Below are 16,025 nucleotides of genomic sequence, written 5' to 3'. Positions count from 1 at the left end.
TCATCATTATAATTGTGCAGGTTGTGCCAGATTCAGGGGCACCTTGCTGAGTGGGACACAGGGCACTGAATATGGCACACATTCATTTTTGCCATATTTGTCTCCAGCTGGAGGGCTGCATCCCTCCTGGAGAGAAAGCCGACTCACTACGATTTGAGAATCTGCCCCCTCCAAAACTCATGTCGATATTTATTCCCTAATGGGGCCTTTGGGAGGTGACTGAATCATGAGGGTTCTGCCATGAATGAAGTATTGGGTTAATAGATTAATGCATTGTCATGAGAGAGAAACTGGTGGTTTTATAAGAGGAGGAGAGACCGGAGAAAGCCTCTTAGCAGGCTTGGCCCTCTGGCCACATGACACTCTGCACCACCCTGGAACTCTAGAGAGTCTCCATCAGCAAAAAGGCACCCACCAGATGCAGCCCTTAGTCTGGGCTTCTTTTTAGGAAATAAATATCTCTTCTTTATAAATTACCAGTAAATATCTCTTCTTTATAAATTACCCAGTTCCAGGTATTCAGTTATATGCAACAGAGTGTAGATGAAGACACCGTGTGTCTCCGACTCACAGCCGGCTGTGTGCACCCCTAGTTGAGGGGATGTGGAGAGTGTAGATGAAGACGCCGTGTGTCTCCGACTCACAGCCGGCTGTGTGCACCCCTAGTTGAGGGGATGTGGAGAGTGTAGATGAAGACACCGTGTGTCTCGTCTCCGACTCACAGCCGGCTGTGTGCACCCCTAGTTGAGGGGATGTGGAGAAGGCACATGAGTGGATGTAAAGAAGGTGCAGGAGAGAAGTGTCTGAGATGACTGGCGTTTCTGTCCTAAATTAGCATGTGGCTAAAGAGGCCTGAATTTGTTATGCAAGCTTCTAGTAAAGTTTCTAAAACTACAGTATCTCAAATTGTAATTTGTAAAGACGGAATGATGGATTTTCAGCCCTGCTACTCTGAACATTCTCTGCCAAAGCTGTAGTTTTATCTTTACCACACATGAAAACCTATGTGCTAATGTTCCTAAGAGATTGTTATCAAGACCTCGAACCAAGGGTTACAAACTCAAATGCCTAAGAGCCCTCTCAAGCATCATAAGGGAGGGATGTCTGTAGCAGGCTGTTTGCATATTAAACTTATAGGAGTGCTTTATATTAACAATAAAAATGTACACCCTTCTTTGTCTTTAAATATGCATTCTTCTCCATCTATATTTTATAACTGTTTCTGGTAGGAACACGGGTATGAGAAGTCCTCCATTCTGAGAAAAACTTCTGCATAGTAGTGATGAAGAGTGACACCCGGCACCGCAGCGTTGTTAGAGACGCAGCAGAGAATGAGTGGGCTAGTTATTTCAATTTCTCAGAAGCTGAGAATTAAAATTGTTATGTGAAATCTCTGTCTCTCATTTTAAACGTTGGCATACCTCTGGGCCACCAGTGCATGGTCTGTGCATTGGTCTAAACGTGCTGTTTTACATACACATGGGCTTCATTTCTTTAAAGTGATGGATTTAAAATTCATGTGTGTGTGCAGACAAGGTGTTAAATGAGCTGCTAAATGTCCCTGCAAACCAGTATTGAGTTGCTGGAGTTGCTGAGTGAGAGGAGAAAAGCAGTGTTTGCTGAGCTAGCAGTCAGAGCATTGTCTTTATTTTTGTTTTAAGTCTTTACTGTAGAAAGAAAGGCCAAAGATCTGGTACCTTGTGGAAGGGTTAGGGCTTAAATCCAAATATCCTCATCAATGCAGCAAAGGCATGAGAATCTGCCAGGATAAAAGTAACAGAAACCATGAAGTCCGGTGCTCTGAAATAGAAGGGGGCTACCAATGTGCACTTTCCCTTGGACTTTATATCTAGTGGATTCTGTTTCATGCAGAGGAGAAGGTGGACCATCATAGTGACTAAAGCCGTGATGTCAGGGGAACTGTGAAACAGTGCAGAGGGATTTAGTCCTGCAGCCAATATGATGTCACATCTTGGTTCATGGCAGAACTCTGTTAATGGCCCACATGTGAGCACAGAGATTGGACCCATCTGGTTAAAAGGGGAGTTAGCACATGGGTGGTAATCACCACTGTGCTAGGGAAACTTGGAGGAGGTGTTTAGTTCCTGCCGATAGGGAAGATTAGAATCAAGCAAGTTTTATGAATAGAAAATGATGAACAGATGAGCCTGGAAGGAAATGGAAATGTGATGAGATTAGGAGCTGATGCACACCTCTCTGCAGGGAAAAAAGCTTTAAGAGATGTCAGGCTGGGAAGTACTTTATTTCCTGAAGAGCAAAGAAAAGATTTGGACAAAGCTATAATGTTAGCAGCTGCTGCCAGAGTGAATTGGTCAAGAATCTTTCTGCAAATGCTGCCATTTCGCAGTTACTAGGTCTAAACACGGGGAGGAAGGATGACTTCGTTGTCCTGAGATGCAGGATTCACACATGCATTTCACTGACAAATATTTAGGAGAGCCAGCTATGTGCCAGCACTGGGCTAGACCCTAGAGTGGCTTGAGGACTTGTGGGAGTCCACGTCCTACAGAAGACAGACCAGGAGTACTTGGAAAGGGTGTCTGGATGGATTGGCAGCTGATTTTGTCCTGGGATTTTTAATAATGTGACATCTTTAGGCAAAGAGAAAGCTCTCAGAAATTAATATTGTGATTCAGTGGCCCCAAGGCCTAGGTTCTGTTCGTTGCATGGGTTTAGATCGACTTTAGTTCAGCATCTTTAAGTTGTTCTTTCCTAAAAGAGCAACATTTTGGGCAAAATGAACTTCCTTAATGGAAGTTCAGAGAAAATACTTGAGTCCTTCTTTCTTCCTCCTCCTTTCTTTTTTTTATTTCTTCTTTTTTTTTTTTTTTAGAGACAGAGTCTCACTTTGTTACCCTTGGTAGAGTGCTGTGGCGTCACAGCTCACAGCAACATCCAGCTCTTGGGCTTAGCAATTCTCTTGCCTCAGCCTCCCAAGTAGCTGGGACTACAGGTGCTCACCACAACACCCGGCTATTTTTTGTTGCAGTTTGGCCAGGGCCCATAACCCTCGGTATATGGGGCCAGCACTCTACTCACTGAGCCACAGGCTCCACCCCCTTCTCCTTTCTTCTCTTCCACCATACCTTTATATCCTGTTAACCCTCACTCTTATTTCTGTTCCTTCTTTCTTTTCTTTTATTATTGTTAGTGTTATTATTTGAGACAGGATCTCACTCTCTTGCTCAGGCTAGAGAGCAGTAGAATGACCGTAGCTCATTACAACCTTGAACTCTTGGGCTCAAGTGATCCTCCCGCCTTAGTCTCTAGGTAGCTGGGACTACAGGTGTGTGCCACCATGCCCAGCTAACTTTTTTTAATTTACTGTAGAGAGGGTGTCAGTATATTCTCTAGGCTAGTCTCAAACTCCTGGCATCAAGTGATCCTCCCTTAGCTGGGTGCAATGGCTCACGCATATAGTCCTAGCACTCTTAAAGACCAAGGTGGTGGATTGCTTGAGCCTAGGAGTTCAAGACAAGCCTGAGCAAGACTGAGATCTCCATTTCTATGAAAAATTGAAAAAAAACTAGCCAGGCATTGTGGTGGGTACCTGTAGTCCCAGCCACTTGGGAGATCTCTTAAGCTCAAGAGTTTGAGGTTGCTGTGAGCTAGGATGATACCATGCCACTCTACCCAGAGCAACAGAGTGAGACTGTGTCTAAGGAAAAAAAAAAAAGTAATTCTCCTTAGCCTCCTAAAATGCTGGGGTTAAGCCACTGTGTCTAGCCATCCTTTTCTTATTTTTGATGAAGACTTTTCCTTTATAAAATACACCATCCCACAGATTTATTCAACATGGTAAGTATATATATACTGAAATAATTGATTTACTGAAGGTAGAAATGGCAGAAACATATACATTCCACAATCTAGGGAGAATACATCCCTCAATTGTACCTAATAGGTAGCAGTAGAGAGTGAGGAAGGCAGAGCGGGGCGCGGCCGGAGTGGAGTACTCCTATGTGGATGGCGGAGTGGAGCCGCCATCTCCAGCTGATTTCTTAATACCAAAACGTAGGTCCAATCAGAGAAACCAAATGTAATGGAATGAAGGGCAGATGGTTTAACGCTGTCTTCCTTTTGCCTTTCCTCCACGGAAAATATGGGTGATGAGGCAGGTTAATTTTTGTTCACTGATTTCACCTTTCAGAAAGTTTATCTTCAAGAGTTGCTGCTCCTTTGAGACCTGCCCTTTAATTTACTGTTTGCTCATAGTTTTCTTTTCAGAAATGGCAGGAAGCACTTGTCTCCCTGGGAATGCAGCAGTCTGAGCCCACAGGCTAAAAGGTCTAGATTCCAGCCCCAGCCTTTGTGTCAGTGCCCCGAGTATTCTGTGAGAAGGTCATTGCTCTGTTTCCTCACCTGTGAAGAGGAGATAAAGTTGCTTTGAATCTCTTCGGTATCTTAAAAGGATTACGTATTTAACGTTTATAAAACATTTTGAAGATAAAAAGTGGAGAGTAAACATAATATCTACTCTAAACACAGTACATTTTTTTCATGTAAGAACTCAGCATTCTGGAAAATACCTAAATTTAAAGCTCTGCAGTATTAAACTTATATATGTATATTTAAATATATGTGTGTGTGTTTATACGAGAATGCATGAATGTAAGCCTTGTATGAGGCTCAAAAGCTACCTTGGAACTGTAGAACCAATCTTTTGGAAAGATCGAGGTTATTTCTAATGAGATGATATTAGGCTAAAAAGCATATCTGTCTGGACCTCAGTTTTCCCATCTGTAAAACAAGTGGACTGAATAAGAATCACATCTAAGGTAAGTTTCCCTGTAGCCTGAGGGTCTTCAGTATGTAGAACACGGGAGTGGCAGGAAGCCACTCAGGAGTGTGTCCCTTCATCCAATCCCCTCCCTGTCCAGCCCTGAGTGATGGAGACACTGAGTCCACAGGAACGGTGAGAGCTGCACCGCCCACCACGCGTCCTGTGTGTGGATCAGGGAAGTACACAGACATCTTCCTCCAAATTAGTTCTCAATAGCCACAGCATCTAAAACCCTGCCCCAAAGAGTGTGACCTTTTGGTCCCATGACCTCTCTAGGGATATTGGTTTAAGTAAATCAGATACAAGAGGAAGGTAATATACTTATATTACTAGTAATTTTTTATAGGATTTTCTATCATGATACACATAGAAAATGAAATTTGTGCAACAGCATTGGGCAAAGGGAAAAGCTGACCCCAGTCAGAGGTGACTGAGGTGACTAAGGTCACGGTGTGTAAGGTCACATTTGTCTACCCAGGAGCTGAGTGGGGGCAGGGAAGCACATCTCAAGGCTCCTTGCTGGCTGTGGCTGGACGCTCTGTCTTAGTGTACATGCCTTTATCTGTAAATTTTTCCTTGCCTAGAACCCACCAGCTAGGTTCTGAGACTTTTGATAATTTACAGGAAGAGGGAGAAATAAATCTCTTTTGAGCTTTGTCCTCCTGTACTTAGAAGAGTATCAGTGCAAAAGAGCTCAGGAAGATGAGAATAAAGGTACAGAGTGTTGAGAAGAAGGGTGCTGTCAAGATAGGGAGGTCTGTGGTGTCAAAACACAAAACTACAACAAACTTAGTTTGAAGATGTTAATTGGCTTTTATTTGTGTTTCCAGGTTCAGGAACATTCCATAAAAGCAAATGAATATTCCCATGAGCTGGGCAGAGGAGGTTGTCTTTACAGACATGAGAGGACTGAGCAGAAACAGGGCGCAAAAAAGTGCATTGGTCATTTCAACGTGACTTTCCCTGTAAGGTCAAAGCAGAGGGGACTTTCTCATCATGCCAGCTAAAACTCACCTCTTGGAGGATTTGGCTGGCCTCATATTCATTCTCTCTCTCTCTCTCTTTCTCTCTCTCTCCCCACCTTCCACCCGCTATGGTCCACCTCTGATTTCTCCCAAGATCAAACCACTCAGGCTTGGTGGCAGGAAGCTTCAGTGTGAGTGATTCCATTTTCTCCATTTTGGTTTGATCTAGGGCAGGCACTCAGTTCAAGCCAATAGCCTCCTGTAAATTGTATTTAACAATGGCACCCAAATATGAATGCAGAGATGCTTGGTATTTGGAGAGTTTCACCTAGAACAAGGAGTATGCAGCCTAGACAGTGGCAAATTGGTTAGCTGTGACAGCTCTCTGGAGAGCTCCATCCCAGAGAGTCTGAGTCCACACTGTGCCTTCAAGGTGAGCAGTGAATTAATCATTCCTGCTTTCTGTGGCCTCCAGGTGTGGCGAGCATGATAAAAGCAGCCACAGCAGCCATGCCATGTAGTTGCCATCCCTGTCCAGGATGTGCTCAAACCACAGTGCTGAGGCAGTGAAGGGACACGTCTGACCGTGTTCTGAGGCAGGTGAGGCAAGCACTTGGATGAGAGGCAGCCTGAGGCGGTGGGTGGGGTGCAGCCCCCGGACCAGGAGGAAGCCCACTCTGCTTCACTTGTCTGTGCCTGTTTCTAATCTATAATAAGGACATAAGAATCACATCTTCTCCCGGGACCAGGGTGGAGATCCGTGACTTAATATTTGTTCAACAATTTAGAGGAATTCCTGCACCTGGTCAACACACGATGCCTGACAGATAAGAGAAACCAAGGCAGCCCAGGCCCTCCTCCCTGCCATCTCCTCAATTAGGGAGAATAGTTCTATGCAAAGGGCAGAGCCAACTTTTGTGAGACAGAGTTGTGACAAAGTCATAGGAGAGGCCCTAATGGCACTAAATAAATCTGGGCCTCAGTCTTGGGGTGCTGAAAGAAGTTTCATCCATGCCCTGTGTCTCAGTGGCAGTTTTTAAGCAATTAAGGAGGACAGAAAGGTGCCAAAAGACTGGAGAACAAAGACTGGTGACTCCAATTATCAACGGAGGGGTAAGCCTTGATTCTAGAAGCACAGAGTGGAGCTTGATATCGATCCGAAGCCACACTTGGGGAAGGAATTTAAACAGGTGGTTAACAGATGCTTCTGTAAGGGCTGTGCAGGGTAAGGAAAAGAACGTGCGACTTGGACACAGACCCGCATTCCGTTACTTTCCAACTGAGAGCCCTTTCAAAAGTTAGCGTAGTAATTTCTAAGCCTCAGTGTCTCCAGCTGCAGAAGAGAAATGGCAGTGCCCACAGGATTCCTGTGAAAAAGCGACAATCTTATGTAAATGATCTAACAGCAGACTGAACAAAGTGGGCTCGGTAGTCAGGGTCACTATAACCAATGAAGTAACAGAGCACAAGGGTTTAGACAGGGCTCAGGATACTTCTCTGTAAAGGACCAAAAAGTATACATTAGGCTTTGTGCACCAGCTAGTCTTGGCCTCAACTACTCAACTATACCTTTGTAGCAGGAAAGCATCTATAGATGATATTTCTGGTTTTGCTTTGCTTTTGGGGGGCAGGGCTGGGTTTGAACCCACCACCTCCAGCGTATGGGGCTGGCACCCTACCCTTTTGAGCCACAGACACCACCCTTTGCTTTGCTGTTTTTCAAAATACTAAGGGGGTTCAAATGTTTTTGGTCTCATGGATTGCTTTTGTAATGCTTGAGTTGTGTCTTTAGGTGTGCCCATCACCCAGCTAGCGTTCATCTTCCAGGTGTCCCCAAACTACAGCCTGTGGGCCACATGCAGCCCGCCTAGGACATTTATCTGGCTTGCCAGATGTTTTTGCTGTCGCTGCCTGTCCTGCTTAGCAGCCGACTCGTCCCGGGGCCGCAGTCTGGCCCTCCAATGGTCTGAGGGACAGTGAACTGGCCCCCTGTTTAAAAAGTTTGAGGACCCCTGGCTATATACATACATCAAAACATCATATGTTATAAATATATATATATAATTTTTATTTGTTAATTAAAATTTTTCTGAAGGAGAACTTTGTGAGAATTGAACTAATCAAACCAAAAATGGGCTGCTTCATAAGAAACCGAGTTCTTGTTGAACGGGTTGAAACGGAGGCCAGATGATCGCAGGTCCCAACTATTACAGAGAAAGGACTTGGGGCACGGGGAGGGGTAGACACTCATGTTTGTTGGTTTGTTGTTTGCTGATCTCCTAATTTGCCTTAGAAAGAGCTTTTTACCTAAAGGCACTGAGTAAATATTTCATTAATTCATACAACACTGAATGCTTAGGCTGTTTCAAGGCAGTGTCAGATGCTAGGGATATGCTGGTGAACTAAATAGATGAAAATCCACGCTTTGTGGAGCTCACAGTCTAGCAGATGTGGGTGAGTAATACACATGTAAGTGAAATGACATATCAGCTCATGACAAAGTGCCACAGACAAAGACAGCAGTCCTGCTACCTGTGGGGTACAAGTGGATTCCTGAAACCACAGGGAGTACTGAGGCATTCCTGTACAATATTTTTTCCCATACATACACACTTGTGAAAAAGTTTATAAATTAGACACAGTAAGAGATTGAACAACAATAACTACTAATTAAATAGAACAATAATAATGGTATATCATAATAAAAGTTAAGTGACTACTCTCTCTCTGTCAAAATACCTTATTGTATCAAACCACAGGTAACTGAATCAATGGATGATAAAACCGCGGATAAGGGAAACTGCTGTATAAAACAGAGAAGGGGGATACGTAATCTCCTAAGAAGCGTTCACAGCTTTAATTATAATGACCCGGAAATAGTCATTTGGGATGAATTAACAGATTAGGATAGCACCAGATTTGAACTCTCCTGCTCAGAAATATTGAATATATTCTTAAACACTATTGCGATTAATCATGAGAATAAGACAATGGACAAGATCCCAGGTCTCTGCTCTTGGCTGCTTATATAATTATATTCTATTAGAGGGAGAGAGACAATAAAAATAAGTTGTTTCCATGAGTGAGGAGCATTCCCTTCCACCAGGTGCCTAATTCTAGACTTCTCAGCAGCCCATCCACTGCTGGTCCTATAAACCTCAGGCACCTTCCAGGAAAAGACTTGAAGACATGTTCCTCTTTGTAATTGTGGCAGTGTAATCCTCCCAGACCATTCTGGTTTTGCCTGGCGTTCGCAGACCACAAAGGCACCACAGGAAAATGAAACGGGCTGTGTCCCTTTCAGGGTCACTGAACTATTTTCGGGTCCTTTTATTTGGTATTAGCACCCAAGGAAATTAAGCTTTCAGGCTTTTGATTAATTGCCAGAACCACCAATTATTGATCGGTGATGACAGAGGCTGTAAGTTAGGATGACTCTGTATTCTGGTCCCACTGCGACAGGGTAAGAGTCCTCATGGATCATTTCTAAACAATAGCTCATTTCTCACATCGTTAATGAAAAATGATGCAGGGGAGGAGGCGGAGGGGATTTATCTCAGTTAGTTTTGCATCCATCTCCAGTGCTGCTACTCCCTCCATATGGGCTGATTTCAAGGGGTGGGTTGGGGACTAAGGCACCATGAAATATGTAGTCTGAGCAGCTGATGTAAATACCCACAATTAATATTCCAGGTACAAACATAGAAGGGCAGATGGGTGGGCCCGGAAAAATAATAATTGAAATTAAGACCTTGAAGTTAGCAATATGGTTCAGTGCAGCAAACATTTACCAAGCGTACTTCAGAAAAAAGGCAAAATAAACAAAGTCCCTGCTTTGGAGTAACTCACATCTGCCCCACCCCTCAGTCACCAGCCGCAGAATCCTAGAGCTGGAAGCATTAGGGAGATTATATGCTAACTCCTTATATACAGTCTAACTGTCTGGGTGTTCTTTTTATTTATTATGATAGGGAAGAATTTTAAGTAAATTAATTCTTGATTTCACTATATATTTATTTGCACTCAGAGCTGAAGCAGGTGCCAGAATATTAAAAAAAAAAAAAAAAAAACTGAGTAAGACACAATCCCTGACCTCAAGTTGCACACAGTCTAGACTGGCTGAATGGAGAACACAAGGCAGAGACTGAAAGCACAGGATGGTAATTAGCACCTAGAAGTGTGCCCACCATGGAGTGGGAGCACGGAGGGCCCTGCATCAGGCTGCAGGAGGCGGGGAATGGCTTCTCAGGAGTGTTGGGTGGAAGCCTCTGGAATAAGTCAGGTGTATTCCCGTGGAGGCAAATGGTGTAAGCACATGGCATACTCAGGTCCTCCCTGGGTCACTGTATAACTGGACGTAGAGGTGGGAAAGTGGCAGACAGCAGATGCTGGTAATCAAGGCTGACCAGATCCTTGCCCTCAAGAAGCCCCTGAAGAGCATGATGCAGATCAATGACACAGGCAGATTTTTGAAGAAGAAATAACACTTCACAATAAAGATGAAGGCTGGAGGTGGATAGGCCAGGGGGCGACTGTAGCCATCCAAGCAACGAGCCAATACAGCTCAGCCTAGAGCAGGGTGGCAGAAGAGATTGGTGTGGTGGGTGTACAGGATGGTGGATGGAAGCCAGGACTCTGGGTGCACCATTGTGCAAGTGGGTAGAGTGCCATTCATTCAGACAGTGGACATAGGCGAGGGGGGAGGTTTGAGGGTGGTGATTCCAGTTTGTGACTTTGAGGATGTATGTAAAAGGTCCAAAAAGTAGATTCCTGGTAGCTAGTTGAGTATGTAAGTTTGGCCCTCAGGAAATGGGCTTAGGCCCAGGAGATACACATTGGAGAGTGACCAGCATGTGGGTAGTTGTTGAAACTGTGGGTTGGGAGATGGAGGAATAATTAACAAAAAGGCAGAAAGACAGCTGGGGCTGCCTCGTAAAGGACCTTGAATGGTCTCTGAAAGGTTTATAAGGAAGACAGCTTTGGCTAAAGAGACTGCCCAAGCAGGGCCTGAATCAAGAGTCTCAGTCATTAACAAAGCGTCTGTGGGGCCTGTTCCCTGTGGCCTGGCTCAGCCGTGAGAGCAGAGAACGGAACGTGCACAGCTTGTCTTTGTCCTCACACGGCTTATCTACGTAAGTGGAGAATCGTGTTTAATTAGTTTCTACAACGGTAACTGCTACAAAAGACAAGCAGGGGTTCTTGAAGAGGCTCAACAGGGGGCAGGGCAGCCGGAACTGGACTGAGTTCTGAGAAGGCAGCCCCGGAAGAAGGGACATTTCCGTGGGACCTAAAAGATGAGTAGGCAAGGTGCAGTGAAGGTCCAGGGACGGCGCTCCAGGGAAGAGAGAGTGTTGCTGGACCCAAAGGGTGCCCTGTGGCCTGAGGGAGCTGGGCGGTTGAGGTGAGGGAGTGACTAGGTGACCCTACTTCCCTGGCACTCCTAGGGGCTGCTGCATGAGCCTGGGCAGTGCCTCTCTTCCCACCTGCAGGTAGACGTCTCAAGGGCCTGTGCTTGGAAGTCAGGTCTACTACAAATGAAAGCATTTTAATAGCAGCAGGGTCTTCTGATGAGCAGTGAACTGACACCAAAAGAGGCTGCTTCCTTGACACCACCTGGCCCTGAGGCGGCTCTAGAGTGCTATCTCAGAGCCACTTAGCAACGGGCAACAAGGAGGTGATTTTGTGCACCATGAGGACATCGAGAGTTGCCTGAGTTCGGAAGGGGGCTGGCTGCTCACGAGGGAAAGAGAGCAAAACAGTCAATGTGTCTGGGTCCACACAGCTCACTCGGGAGTGCACCGCTTGACTTTGGCAGCAGTGACAGGACATGCCTCTCCAGAACTCGGCTGTCCAGGAATTAGCTCCAGAGTCAAAATCCAGACTTAGCACAAATTGGCCCTGACGTGGATCTTTTGTGAAATATAAAGAACCAATGGGAAAATAACCTTGGAAGGAAATTGATTGATTATTTTCTTAAAAAAAGCAAGAGAACACCTATGAAAATGTATCCTGAGTCTAGTAAAACTATTCTCCATGGAAGCTTGTAAGGGAAACTGAACTAGATTGCAATTCCATTTTGCAAAAGCCTTTAATTTGTTTTTCCACATTTTGGGGCCTTTGTATCAGTTATTTGCTTCCCTGTTGTTTTTTTCCTGTTGATATTTTGTGTGTCTTTATGTTTCTTCCAGCCTCCAAATGCATATTTTGAAGTTATATAATCTGTTTTACACAAGGTAATGATTTAAAGATTAAATATCAGTTCTTACTGATTTTGGAGAAGTTCAACACCTAGCTAATGGGATCTGAGGGCCTCTTTTTTCTCATCTGTGAAATGGGAATAAATGAACCTGATCCACTTACTGCAGAGACTTTTCTAGAAAGCAGATGAGATCATGCATGAAAGAATGCTTTATAAACTGGGACTCCCCATTTGCACGATGGGCATTAGTCTCATAGTGATTATCATCACGATGACCAATCAGAAAACTATTCACACTCAGCCTCAAAGACTTTCTATTGGCCATGACAACCCTTGACATGTGTTCATTACTCTCCTCTCTCAGTTTACACAGACACACACACGGAGCATCACGGAGACACGGGGAGCAGATCTCCGGCCCTTTTTTCAAAGATGAAAAAAATTGTTTTGTGATTAGTAAAAACATTTTAAGTGTTAAATGTACTTTAAACCATGCCTATAAATAGTGAAGTATATATATATATCACAGTTTTCCTTTAGGTCAGTGACAGGTAAAAATCAAATTTTACATGAAGATGTGCCTTAGTCTGCTTGGGTTGTGATAACAAAATACTATAGGCTGGGTGGCTTAAAGAACAGACATTTATTGTTCATAAGTCTAGAAACTGGGAAGTTCAAGTTCAAGACACCAGCAGACTCAGTAGCTGGCAAGATTAACTTTAAAAAATATGCCATCTTGGGGGAATGGGTGGAGGGAGGGGGTTTGGAGGGATCACTCCTGAGGTTTATCTCATAGGGGTACAAGTGAATCTTTCTAAGAGTAGAATGTGAACGTTTTAAAACAATAACTGAGAAAATGACATGAAGGCTGTGTTGACCAGTTTGATGGAAGTATTTCAGATTGCATGTGAAAACCCCACACTGTACCCCAGAAGTGCATTAATGTATATATAGTCACCATTCAATTAAAAAAAAAAGAGAGAACCTCAAAAAAAAAATGCCATCTTTTATAAATGCAGTGGATCTAAAAGGGTGGAGAGCCTATGGAACTCTGGTGGATCTGTGAGTGTGCCCTTCTGACTGAGTCCAAACTAATTTTTGTGATAAAGAGATTTGGTCTGTGAACTTTAGATTCGGTCGAGGGGCCAGCTGGGGAACTGGTGGACCACATGTGGCCTTGAGGCTACAGGTTCCCTACCCCTTGATACATTTCAGTTGTTTAAAAGCTACACCGTCTGTGTTCATTTGATATCGCAGCCTCAGAGACAAAGACAGCCCCACTTCCCTGCCACCCTTTTAGCGAAGATTTTCTTTACTGGGTTTGGGGTAACCCCTCTGTTTGTGGATGAGCTATGAAAAGTTATGCATTTGACATAAACTACAGAAGGAAGACAAGTTGACGGACCTTAGATCACAAAATCCACCTTACGAGATGGGCAGTGGGAGGAGAGCAAGGACAGGGTTCCTCCTTTCTGATCACATCCTGTTTTCTTTTTGAAAACTCAGGTGACTGTGACAGATGGTGGTCCGTCTCCAAAACAGTCAACCATTTGGGTGGTGGTTCAGGTTCAGGATGAAAATGACAACAAGCCTCAGTTCCCGGAGAAGGTCTACCAGATCAAGCTGCCCGAACGTGACCGGAAGAAGAGGGGGGAGCCCATTTACCGGGCTTTTGCGTTCGATAGAGATGAGGGCCCCAACGCTGAAATCTCCTACAGTATCGTGGATGGAAATGACGATGGGAAGTTCTTTATTGACCCTAAAACTGGCATGGTTTCTTCCAGAAAACAATTTACAGCGGGGAGTTATGACATCCTAACGGTAAGAGCTTCGGAAGTCCGGCAGTGTTGCTTGGGGACGGGGTGACTTTCTTGTTTGTGTATACTCCTTTGAGCAGTAAATCTTTAGAGGAAGGTGTTAAGCCACGAGACTGTGGAAGGCATCTTTCTGGGAGGCCAGGACAGGTGAGAACTACTGCCTGCTTTGGTGACATTCTTAAGTGCTGAGATGGTGCCAAGCTGAGTCTTGTCCACATTTACCCCCATTCTCAGGCCACAGTGTGTCCACCACATACTTGGCCGCACTCTCCACAGCTCTAGGTCCTGAACATGATGTAAACTAAGGCAGGGGAGTAGCAGTCCACATCCACCCACCACTCAACATACCGCTCACCACGTCCCCAAGACTTTCTGTAGAAAACAACTTTTGTAATTGTTGACAATGTGATAGAACATGGATTTAGCCATGTAGATTGTGAGGCACAAGTCACAGCAGTTTCTTCTGTAAAAAGTGTTCTCAAGTATTAAGAACTAAACTTGTCATTAAGTTGGAAAAATAAAAAACACAATGGGAGCACCATGTCATATGTTCCCATATCCAAGGTGCCATGTGCTTCCTCCACCCCTGACCCCTAGAGCCAGGCAGCACCTATTCCAGAGAGGAGGTGGTCATCCTTGCAAGTGATGGGCACCATCCAGGGTCCCAGGAGTCACTGAGAGCTGGCACTATCTGCCACCCAGTCTTCGTCCTCAGCCTGGTCTGCTGTGTACGGTCAGGCCTTTAGTATTTTGAAGGATGCCCTGAGTTCCTTTGATTTATGTTTTTCACTCCTGTCGTCTGGATGTGGGTTCTTCCCCTGCTCAGTAATGAATCCAGAACAGTGGGCAGAGAAAAGAAGATAGTAACATAGCAGAGGTGTTTCCACCACTGGAAGCTCTGGTGTAATACTTACTGCTGTGTGAGGCGCGCAGTGTGGAAATCTTTGAGGGCTGTATGGACATCTATAGATGCTCTTGGTGCCCTGCCCAGACCCCACTCACCAGACTGGTTTGTCTATCCCCCAGCTGTTACAGTGCTGGCTGCTGAGGGCTCACAGCTTCCCCCTCCTCCAAGAATCATCCTCCACTGATGCTTGCTCTAGAGAGTCCACACTCCCACCCCCAGCTTAGCAACCCACAGCCAAAGGACTGAACAACAGGCACCTAGATGCTAAAGTTTAACCCCCCTGCTTCAAGGTGGATCCAACTCTGTGGTACACTTAATTCAGAGCTCCCCATGGGATGCTGAGGTTTCACAGGCACCCATCCCTGTTTAGCTCCTACCCTGCCTGTTCTGATCTCTTTATTCCCTTTCTCCTAAGAGTATTCCCCTTTCCCCTCAGGCCGTTTGTACCCAAAGCTCTGTCTCAGCTCCTTAGAACCTGGTTTAAGAGGTGTGCTTTGAAGGGTTCTCCATCCAACAAGGATGTTTGAGGGCAGAGTAATCCATCATCGTGTAAGGTGCTATAACTTGCCAGTGTCTTCAAAAGTTATAACTATTAGTTATGTGCCCATAAATGTTTTTTAAATGAAATATTTAAAAAGCCTTGTAAAATTTATTTTGATTTGGGCTTTCTTCTTTTTGGTTTTCTGCCAGTATTTTCTGCACATGAGACTTGTGGCCCTCCTATTTGAGCCCAGGACTCCATAGCAGTTCACCCCACACAGCTGGGCCAGGAGACGTGCTCTCCTTCACCCACATTCCACTGACTTACGACCATGGAGAGGAGTTCTTAGCACTGTCCTCCCCACCACGCTGCCACCCAGAGTTCCCTTCACCCCTTAGCAGGTGCCTCAAGGCAGTTAGCCCCAGGCTTCTGCCCTCCCCACGCCTACTCCCGTCACTCTTCTGGTGTCCTGTGTGAGCGGAGCACTTTTCCAGAATAGAGCAGGAGGAAGGAGCTGCAAATTACAACCCCCACCACACACAAAGTTCCGCAGGCATCATTCCCACGTAAATACTGATTCACAACACGTTTTCTTCTCTTTGGAGTATTATCACCAGAGGCGAGGTTCAGGGTCAAGCTGTAAAGAATCAAATTAGCTATTCCTACTCGTGTAGCTATCATTCACGCCCACAGAACACTACAAACTGTAAGGGTAACGTTTCTTTCAAGGATTCTGAATCTGCAAAGCTGGCAGCAGTTCAGATAAGCCTCTGGTGAACTTGGTGTGAGGCTCCCACGTGACTAGGCTCTTCCCCTCCTCCCAAGCCCATTCTCCCCAGGTCTCCATTCTTT

The 16,025-nt window shown here is 45.0% G+C and overlaps 1 protein-coding gene across 1 annotated transcript in view; it reads left to right on the top strand.

Annotated features, from left to right (window-relative positions):
* Positions 1-16,025, top strand: part of FAT3 (FAT atypical cadherin 3) — a 541,807-nt gene that overhangs the window by 398,752 nt on the left and 127,030 nt on the right. The window contains exon 4 of the mRNA XM_003780826.2: positions 13,475-13,789. Coding sequence (XP_003780874.1) covers positions 13,475-13,789 — 315 coding nt within the window. The remainder of the gene's footprint in view (positions 1-13,474; positions 13,790-16,025) is intronic.

The sequence above is a fragment of the Otolemur garnettii genome, unplaced genomic scaffold, assembly GCF_000181295.1.
Source record: "Otolemur garnettii isolate 467f Iridium unplaced genomic scaffold, OtoGar3 scaffold00001, whole genome shotgun sequence".
In the NCBI taxonomy this organism is placed as follows: domain Eukaryota; kingdom Metazoa; phylum Chordata; class Mammalia; order Primates; family Galagidae; genus Otolemur; species Otolemur garnettii.
This window is presented reverse-complemented; position numbering and strand designations above follow the sequence as displayed.